Source organism: Monodelphis domestica, chromosome 1, assembly GCF_027887165.1.
Source record: "Monodelphis domestica isolate mMonDom1 chromosome 1, mMonDom1.pri, whole genome shotgun sequence".
Taxonomy (NCBI): domain Eukaryota; kingdom Metazoa; phylum Chordata; class Mammalia; order Didelphimorphia; family Didelphidae; genus Monodelphis; species Monodelphis domestica.
Window position 1 is genome coordinate 613424149 of NC_077227.1, and position 10564 is coordinate 613434712.

Below are 10564 nucleotides of genomic sequence, written 5' to 3' on the forward strand. Positions count from 1 at the left end.
TGTTTCTCCATTTTGGTCACGTGAGTAATAGGGACTGATCTCTTTTCTTTGCCCCAGCTATCTAAGGGCTTGGGCCTTTTGGCCCAGCCTAAACAGAAGGGGTATTTAAGCCCTATTCCCTTCTCTCCCTTTTCTCTCTCTCTATCTCTAATTCCTTTCTTCCTCCTATTGTAATTAAACTCCATAAAGATTGACTGCTGACTTAAAGTTTCATTTAGGAATTACATAGCTGAATTCCTTGGCGACCTTAAATTAATATATATCAGTCTTTCAAAGTGATTTCCTTGTCACAGAGGTTTGCATTTTGCTTGGTATAAGTCTGACATCCCACAGTTGTCTCCTAGATGGGAATGGAGAGCCAGCAGACAACCACTGAGGGCATTAGGGACCTCAAGGTAAGAGAGAAAAATAGGTAGGTGGTCTGCCTCTACAAGTATGTGAGAGCCTGATCCAACCAGCTCATGGAACCAGTTAAGTTAAAAGTAAACATTTGCACTTCAGAAATTGAACATACTTCAAATCAGGACTTGATTCATTTTTGTGGACCTTCTAGACAAGAAAATGATGAGGAAACTCTGAATAATGTAGATTAAACTCAAAAGTGAGTATCTCTTATAGCTAATCCCTTCATTCTGCTGACACTGACATGGTCACCCCCCTCATAAATGCCCCCCTAATTTTTCAATGAACTACTAAATATAGCCTTTCTGCCCTCAAAAGTCTCTCCTATCCAATCTACACAGCTGCCAAAATGATTCTCCTAAAGCACAAGATCAACTGTGTCATTCCATTCTGTTTGGCAATGAAAGACCTTTAACAGGTGGATCCAACATGCCTTGCCAGCCATATTGCACATTACTCCCTACAAGCATTCTCCTAGGGTACAACGAAAATGGCCTTCTTGCTGTTTCTTACACACAATATTCTATTTGTTTCTGGGTTTGCACTTACTGTTCCCCAGACCTAAAACTTTCTCCCTTCTCACGTGGCTCTCCAAATCTCTTTTTTGACCCAAGAAGATCAAGTACCATATTCTAAATGAAGCCTTTCTTGATTCTCCTGGCTCCTAGTGCCCTCCTTCCCCAAATTTATTGAGGAGTAGAAATAAAAGACTAGATCTATGATTTGCCTAGTAAAGAGAACTCTCTGATGATGAAACTCCCCCATGAATACAGGTGCCAACCTTCTTTGAAACTTATAGTTTTAGGAAGTTGCCTAGAGCAAGAGAAGCTAAGTGACTTTTCTAGAGTCATATGTAGCAAAGGCATGTCTTTCTAAGTCTGAGGTCAGTTCTCCAACCATTATGCAATAATGCCTTTACCTATTTATTTTGTATATTGTAATGGTAGAAATTTTAGGCTTTCTGGGAGAGGTTATAATATTGTAATGGTTAAAGTGTGGCTACAGGATTTATGTAATATTGAACAATGGCCGCCAAGGAATTTACTTGTGAAATTCCTAAAATGAAACACTCAAGTCAGAATGGAGTTTATGGAGGTTTAATCACACTGGGAGTAGGGAAGGAGAGGGAGAGAAGGAGAGAAGAGAAAAGGGAAAGAGCTACTCAACCTCTGACCAAGGCAGAGAGAGTTTTAGGCCCAAAGGGCCCAGGTGGAAAGAATCAGTCCTTAACTCACGTGAGTGATCTGAAGGAAAGCTGTCTGTGGGCGTCCTCTCTGTCCAAGCTCCTAACACCAACTGGCGTCTAGCTCTCTCCACAGGAAGTGAGCGAATTTCAGAGGCTGTTCCCTACCTCACTTCCTGTGTCTCACAAATGCCAATGGTTGGCTCTAGCTTGGCTTAGGACAGCCCAGGTGGGCAGTTAGTTATTTCTGATTTGTCATTGACTAGCACATGCCCGTGTAGTGTGGGTGTGCACAATTTTTTTGGGTGCTAGACCAAGATGGAGACTTTTAAAATTCACAATATATATTTTGATGTAGTTATTTATTTACACATTGTCTCTTGGGAGGTGTGTACTGGGAGCTAAGATGGTAAAGGACACTCTGCTTCCCTGAACCCTACACACACACAAAAGAAAAAAATCACTTTTAAAAAAAGGAAGCAGAGAAAACACATCTCTGGGAAGAAGAGAGAGTTGCCCAGGGAGCACAGCAGCTGTGGGAGCTGGCAGAACTCAGACCAGCCCAACATGCTTCTACTCCACCAGAGACAACAAAACTGCAGAATGGGAACAAGCCCAGCCCAAGTCACTTCACATAGGCAAAGAAAGCAGAGAGGTCTGGATGCTGGGGGCTGATCCAGCCTAAGCCACTCAGCATGGGTATCAAAAGCAAAAAGAGAAGGAAACCTAAGTTCTCTCACATGGCAGTAGAGTCCCAGAGGCAGCAAAGCAGCAGAGTGGGAAACCAGCTCTAAGCCCCTCTTCACAGATATTAAAAGCAAAACAGAGGAGAGGTGAAGGTACTTCACCTGAGGCAATGATGCTGCAGAGTGCCTAAGTCAACAGAGCTCAGAGCAAGGCACCTGCCCAGGCCAAGTCACTTCATTGGGTCAAGGAAGTAGCAGAGCAGAGACCAGCCCAATCCATGAAACAACAGAAGAAATGGTATCCTGGGGAGCAGATTTTAACTAAACAAAACAGCTATAAACCTTCCCAGAGCAAACCAACAGGGCCATCCCCTCAACAGACACACTTTGGGAAGGAAAGGCAGTCAGTCCTACCCCAAGTACCAGAGAAGAGTACTCTATAAACTTGGAACAGTGCTCACTGGACCCAAGAACCAGATAATAATCTGAATGGATAGATAAGGTAAATTATAGACCAATATTTGTAGTGAACATATTAATAACATGTGGTCTCTTGTCTGACTGTAAACTCCATGAGGGGAAATACTGTCTCCTTTTATCCAATAATACCACTACTAGGTCTGTATACAAAAAAGATTTTTAAAATGGGAAAGGACCTGCTGGTACAAAAATATTTATAGCTGCTGTTTTGTGGTGGCAAAGAATTAGAAACTAAAGGGATGTCCCTCAACTGGGGCATGGCTGAACAAGTTGTGGTATATGATGATGATGTATTGTGCTGTAAGGAATGATGAACAAGAAGATTTCAGAAAGGGCTGGAAAGACCTACATGAACTGATGCAGAGTGAAATAAGCAGAACCAGGAGAACATTATACCCAATAATTGCAATATTGTGGAATGACCAATATGATAGACTTTGCTACTAACATAAATACAATGATCCAAGACAATTCTGAGGGAGTTGTGAAAAAGAATGCTATCCACCTCCAGAGAAAGAACTGTTGGAGTAGAAATGCATATGAAAACATATAACTTATCACTTATTTATTTGGGTACATGTCTTGGGGTTTTGATTTTATAAAATTATTCACTTGTAAAAATGAATAATATTCATGATAATGCATATATAACCCAGGTTGAATTGCTTGTCAGCTCTGAGAGAAGGGAGGGAAGAACAAATGGAGACAATATGCATCCTATAACTTCAGAAAACTTATGTGGAAATTTTGTTATTAAAATAAAAAATCCAAAGGGAAAAAATAAAGACTGCCTCATTTTCATCCTGGTATCCTAGCACCTCTCCTAAAGGACAATGCAAAAGAATGTACAAATTACTGAACAATTGTGTTCATCTCACTCCCCAGCAAAGTTTTGCTTAAGATTTTGCAAGGTAGACTTCAACACTATGTGGTGGCTAGTTTTGAAAAGGTTAAGGAACTAGAAACCAAATTGCCAACATTCACTGGATTATGGAGAATGCAAGAGGGTTCCAGAAAAATATTTACCACATTCAGGCCAAGAAAGAACAGTTAAGGGTCAGCTGTGTAGCCCAGGGAATAGAATACTAGGCCTGGAGTCAAGAAGATATGGATTCAAATCTATTCTCAGATATGTCCCAGTTGTGTAAGTCTGGGCAAGTTACTTAACCTGACTGCCTGGCCTTTGCCACTATTCTTTCTTAGAATTAGTACTAAGACAGAAAGTAAAGGTTTGAAGAAAAAAAAGAAGCAACACTTAGAACTGAACATGGAACAACTGATTGGTTAAGACTGAGAAAGGAATACAACAAAGCTGTATATTGTCATGTTATTTAATTTATATGCAGAGTACATTATGTAAAATGCCAGTCTGAATGAATTAAAAAGCCAGAATGAAGATTGCCAAGAGAAAATCTACAGTCTCAGATATGTAAATAACACCTCTCTCATGTCAGAAAATAAAGGATTAAAAAGTCTCTTGATGAGGGTGAAAGAGGAGAGTATAAAAGCTGGCCTGAAAAAGCTAAAAAAACTAATCTCATCATTTCCTGGCAAATAAAGGGGAAAGAAATTAAAATAGTGTCAGATTTTATATCCTATTTTTATATTTTATATTCAGATTTTATATTTATGAAATATAATATATTATTTTATACAGGGTTCAAAGATCACTACAGATGGCAACTGCAGTGATGTTTTTAAAAGATTTTTGTTCCTTAGAAGGAAGACTATTTGGCAAATATGGATAGTATACTAAAAAACAGAGACATCACCTTGCCAACAAAAATCTGGATAGTTAAAGCTATGACTTTTCTAGTAGCAACATATGGCTTTAAGAGTTTGACTTACAAGAAAACTAAGCACCAGAGAATCAACACTCTTGAATTGTGTTGCTGGAGAAGACTTTTGAGTGTCCCTAGGACAGCAAATGAGATCTAACTAGCTAATACTTAAAGAAATCAATTCAGACTACACTTTGAGATGACAAATATTCATGCATAAATACATTAGCCACATAATGAGAAGACAGGAGTCAAGTAGGAAAGACCCTGATGTTGGGAAAAATTGAAGGCAAATGGAGAAGGGAACAGCAGAGAATAAGATGGATAGAAAGTGTCATGGAAGCATGATCATGAGCTTTGAAAGATAATGAAGGATAGAAGGGACATGACTGAACAACTCAATAACAACAATGAAAGTTACAGTTCAGCAAGAATGTTAACTGTCTTTGTCATGCTGAAAAGTGCTGCTAGCTCCAGAAGCCAGCAAATAGACTCATTGTCTTTGGAGGCAGCCCCACCCTGATTATGGAGTAACTTGGGTTTCCTGGATGAGAGCTCATCAACTATGGCCACACAATAAATAGGTATTTATTAAGTACTATTGTATAACAGGTATTGTGCCAGGTATTAGTAGATAAAGTCCTGGGTCTAGAGACAGGAAGATTTATTTTCCTAAATTCAAATCTGGCTTCAGATACTTCCTAGCTGATGAGCCTGGGCAAGTCACTTAACTCTGTTCGCTTCAGTTTCCTCATCTGTAAAATGAGCTGGAGAAGGGATTGGCAAAACTTTACTCCAGGACCTTTGCCAAGAAAACTCCAAATAGCATCTCAAAGAATCGGACCCAACTGAAAAATAACTGAACCAAAGTATTTAAGCTTCAACTTCAGCATTTGTCCTTCCAAAGAATAGTCTAAACTAATTTATTTATTCTCTGGTTTGATCTCCTTTCTGTCCAAAGGACTCTCAAGTCTTCTCCAGTACCATAATTCAAAAGCATTGATTCTGTAGAACTCGACTTTCCTTATAGCCATACATTGCTACTGGAAAACCATTGCTTTGACAATATGCATTTTTCATTCAGACCTCTCTTATATGTTAAAGTGCCCTGTGACATCCTCTGCCCCATCGATACAATGTAGGAGGCAGTGAGACAGCATGCTGGGGTAGGACCCAAGCTCAAGTTCCAGCTTTGTCTCTTAAACTACCTGTGGGACCTTTGGCCAAAGCAATTCATCTCTATGGCTCTGGGGTTCCTCATCTATAAAATAAGAGTAGGACTAAATGGCCTCAAGGTCCAAAATCTGGTCTAAAAACTATTTACTTTACCTTTGACAATCTTCGAGTTTCTTTGTCAGTAACTAGAACTGTATGGTTTTGCAGCACTTACTCCAAAGTTTAGGCTGGAGAGAAATGTGTGAACTACTTTTTCAAAGCCTCTTACAGTGTAAGTAGTATACCATAAGCCCATCCACCATTTTCTGAAGTTAGGAACAGATCCTGTTTGGTGCGCATTATCCGACTCAGCCGAGGCTTCTGGTCTTGGTCATGACTACTGCCCAAAGTTCCTATGTGTTGCCTAGGTTCTAATTCAAGAAAATGGTCTTTTTTTCCACTGAAGATCTGTTTAAAGAACTGTAAGATCATAGATCTAGAGATGGGAGGGATCTTAGGATCATTTAATCCAATGTTCTCATTTTATAAATAAGGAAACTGAGGTCCAAAGAAATGATTTGTTCAATTACACAAGTAGATTGCGACAGAAGTGGGATTCAAGCTGAGGTCCCAGAACCCCCAGTTCAATGCCATCTCCACTGAGCTGCACTGCCTCCCCCATTGCTCTGGAGGCCAAAGAGGTTAACATTTTTCACTGGGCATGTCCCTGTAAATGTGAGGGAGGCCTGAATGAATAGGACTATAAAGTTACAGATCAATGGGAAAGCCAACTCTCTTTGGTCGTGTTGAAAAGCACATCTAACCCCAGAAGCCAACAGGCAAATAAATGGCTCATTGTCTTTGGGGGGCCGCCCCACCCTGATTATTAGATAATCTCATTTCCTAGACAACAACCCTTAAGATTCTGAACATAATTGTTCCATTTCCCCCTGCTCAGGATCAATATTAACTTTTGATCTCTTCACTTCACAGATTATACATCCTTTTTCACCAGGTCTCAGACATCTAGTTGATCCTGAGACTAACACTACACTCTCAATAGTGCTCTAATGTCTCAACCTCCCATCCTGGCTTTAAGAAACTCTAGAATTTCTCAAACACCAGTCAGTGTGCCTTCAGTGTAGAGCTTGGTCCTGGGGCTAGATGATCTCTTCATGTTCTCACGTTGTGGACTCGGACATGCTACAGTATGGACTTCCATGCCCTCTATTTGTCATCCTGGGTTTGCTGTAGCATTTCTCAGTTATGTCCAGCAGATTTCTATTTTTACCTGAGCTCTCTCCAAATGTGGTCTCTTCATTTCACAGGTAGGAAAATGTAATTTTGATGGCTCTGGCCAGCTTGCTCTGATACATGGTGCCTTTTTCTAAGGAAAAGCGAATTAACTTCGGCAGATTTAGGATTTAAGGAAGCGCTCAGAGGACAGTCGCCCCCTCAAGCAAGAAGGGGTTGGAAAACAAGACCCAAGGGATTCTGGGTAAATGAAGACCAAAGAATTCCTATAGAGTTCTGATGAAACCTGAGCTCCAGAACCATGATGTATGCACACGAACCTGCTAGATGTTCTACACAAACACATTTGTGCATATCGACCTCAGAGGTCACTTTTGGGATTCCTAATATTCCTAATAACTCATACTCATATATGAAAACTTAAAGTGATTTCAGAGAAGGTGGCAAACTATTTCCAAACTTCACCAGCAAGAACTAAGGCATTGTAGTGGAATGGTTGTACAGATGTTACATCAGATATAAAAATAATTGCTGACATACTTGAAACACGGGGATGGATTGCTGAAGGAATCTATGGAACCAGTTTCTCTGGAAGTTTTTTAAGAGGGAATAAAATTTTCTCACCTGTTAAGAATGGTTTAGATAAAGTCATTATAGGAGACAAGGGAACTTTCTTTACCTTTCAATAGACCTTCTAAATCATGAACCCATGATTAAATGAATCTGCCTAAATTTCCCACCATGTACGCTTGTCTCCTTTGGAATCTGCATTAACTAGGCCAGAATTTGTCACATATTAAAAAGTCCTTATTTCTCTTTTCTCATCTGTTAATATGAATTTGGGGGAATCCTCTTTAGCTTTGAACTGCCTGTGATAGACTCCAAAGTTACTGAATCAAAATCAGTTATTCCCCAATTTTTCTAAGATTTCTTTCCCACAATAGACCAAACTTTAAAAAATATTTTAAGTACAAATTTTTAGGAAATTGATCATTAGAATATAAATTTATATTATTATGATTAGCCATTTCCATATTAAAATGTTTGTATGTTTTTTTCTTCTTAAAAACATACAAATTCTATATTGTCAAATTTTATGCCACTGAATGTAATTTAGGTGTGACAGCAGAATGGAAAAAGAGACCAGATTTAAGGCCATTCACTCCAAGACAGTTTACTGCACTAGGAACACATTCGTGGCAAATTACACATCAGCAGGTCAAAACTCGTATAGGAAGAATTTGAGTAAAAATATTGGATTTTTTTTTTTAATCTTCAGTTCGAGCACTTTCTGTGCGGTTAGGAAATTTAAGAGATGGTCTTGGTCACTCCTCTGGTCTTTTCCTCTTTTAGAATTTAGCACAGTCTTTGAAAATCTTTTCCAGCTTCTGCCCCAGCATCACTTTGCCACTCACTTTCAGCTTGCCAGCAAAGAAAGCCCTTTGAGGATTGGTTTTGCCCAGCACCAGCTCCATAAAGATATGGTCAGGAATAGTAAACACAGTGTCAGCTGGGCTCCTTGCTGATCCTGAGTAGACTTCTCCAGATCCATTCTTCAAGTCAACCGTCCACTGGACAATGGTCTTCCCGTCTTTAGTTATATCCAACTGAAATATAGCATTGACTTTTTTGACCAGTTGGCTGCCCACTTCTTTGACCCTACGGCTGATTTCTTCAAATATTAAGTTGCTCCGGATTTCAGTTACTTGAATGGATTTGGGTGCTGAAGGATCCGGACCTGAATTTAGCTCTACATATTGTCCAGTTCCAGAGACTCCTTCAGATACTTTGATCTTGGGCTGATGGTGGCTTCTCTTTCTTTCCTTCTTCCACATCCTTCTTTGCAGATGCTCCTGAATTTCTGGTTTGGTTTCTAGATAGCCTTGACCAAAGTACTGCTGCCAGACCCCATTGTGACATCAAAAGTCATTCATATACTGTAATTTGGTCCCTGTGTACTGAAATCCTATTGGCTAAGTGAATGTCTAAAAAAAAATACTGTCTGGGAAGCAAACACCCAAGTAATTGTGAAGCAAATACATGGCCTAAATTCCACAGGACTGTCTGATATCATTGAAGCCACTAGATTATAATTTTTATATCTTGTCTCGGCCCCTGTGATTGGTATATGGTATGCTTTATAGAATTTTCTTTTATTGTTATTAGTTTATTTGTTATTAGAGCTGGTAATCATAAATTATGTAATAATAATTATTAGTAATAACTAACAGTCTGAATTTTTCAAAAGACTATGTACATTGTAATCCTCATTCAATTCTCACAACAACCCTGGAAAGTAGGTACAAGTTATTGTTGTCCCCATCTTACAAATGAGGAAGCTGAAGCTTATAGGGAGGTTAAGTGACTTGTCACATTAAATTTCAGAGGTGGAATTTGAACCCAGGTGCTTCTAACTCCAGCTCTAGCACTCTATCCACAATGCTACCCTATATATAAAAAAGTCTACTCTTGGCAGTATTGGGTCATCTCTCTAGGACTCATGGAAAGTTAGACATTAGACACATCAGTTTGTCATGAGTTCTCTTCATCTCCCCTATTACATACCTGTTCATTTGGAGGCAAATTGAACAATCATCCCACAAGCTAGTTAGAGCTGGCTCCAGGGCATCCCTGTTCATTTGGAGGCAGATAGTGGTACAGTGGATAGAGTGGTGAGCCTGACATCAGGAAGAACTGAGTTCAGATTTCAACTAAGACACTAGACTCTGGATGAGTCACTTAACCTCTAACTGCCTCAGTTTCCTCAACTATAGAATGGGGACTAAACATCATCAATTTCCCCATGGTTGTTTTGAGGATCAAAGAATATAATATTTGCAAAGCCCTAAGTATAGCATCTATAAAAATATTTATTCCCTCTCTACCTTCCTCTACAAGAAGGTCAGTTCAACATTAGGAACATTATCAGGTGATAATGGTGATATCCTTCTTTGCTGCCTAACAGGAACTATAGAATAAGCAGATGCCTGTCTCTATCTGTTAGCAGAGCCAGCTTCAATAAGAATACAGAATACAGAAACAAGGACGATGCCAAGGGAAATGACAAAGGTCCTACTCTCTCAATTCAGCACACATTTTTAATCCTCTCTCACAAGCAGAGCACTGTGCTAGCAGAAATACAAAGTTTAAATAAACCAGGGCCGCTGCCCTGACCTATTTTATAACCTAATAGGGGACGGGTGATGTGTACACATTGTGTGTTAGCACATGATAAGTACATATTATAGGAGCATAGAATGTGCTATGTGAAATCAGCAGGGAAAAGTGAGGGAGAAAAGGTCATTATTCACTTGTGAGACCAGAGATTCCCTGTAGGAATAATACTTAAGTTGAGCTTTCAAGGATGGGTAGGGATTCAAAAGGTCTAAAGGGGTGAGTCATAAAAGGAAAAGAGGGATAAAAATAGGGAAGGGCAACCAGAGGTTAGCTTTAGCATAGAGGACATCAAAGAGAGCAGTGTGAAACGAGGTTGGAAAGTTAAGTGGGCACGAGTTTTAGAGGACTTGAATATTATTCAAAAGGCATTTGGACTTTACATGGTAGACAACAGGGAACCACAGAAGGATTCTGAGCAGAGAAATATGTCCCAAAGCAGAGTGCAG

General features: G+C 39.5%; 1 protein-coding gene across 1 annotated transcript; it reads right to left on the reverse strand.

The window, feature by feature from the left end:
* Window positions 1-8099: 8099 nt before the first annotated feature.
* Window positions 8100-8822, reverse strand: SCP2D1 (SCP2 sterol binding domain containing 1). The gene has a single exon (XM_001382067.4). It carries the CDS (start codon window positions 8774-8776, stop codon window positions 8291-8293), a length of 486 nt encoding a protein of 161 aa, XP_001382104.1. The 5' UTR covers window positions 8777-8822; the 3' UTR covers window positions 8100-8290.
* Window positions 8823-10564: the final 1742 nt, after the last annotated feature.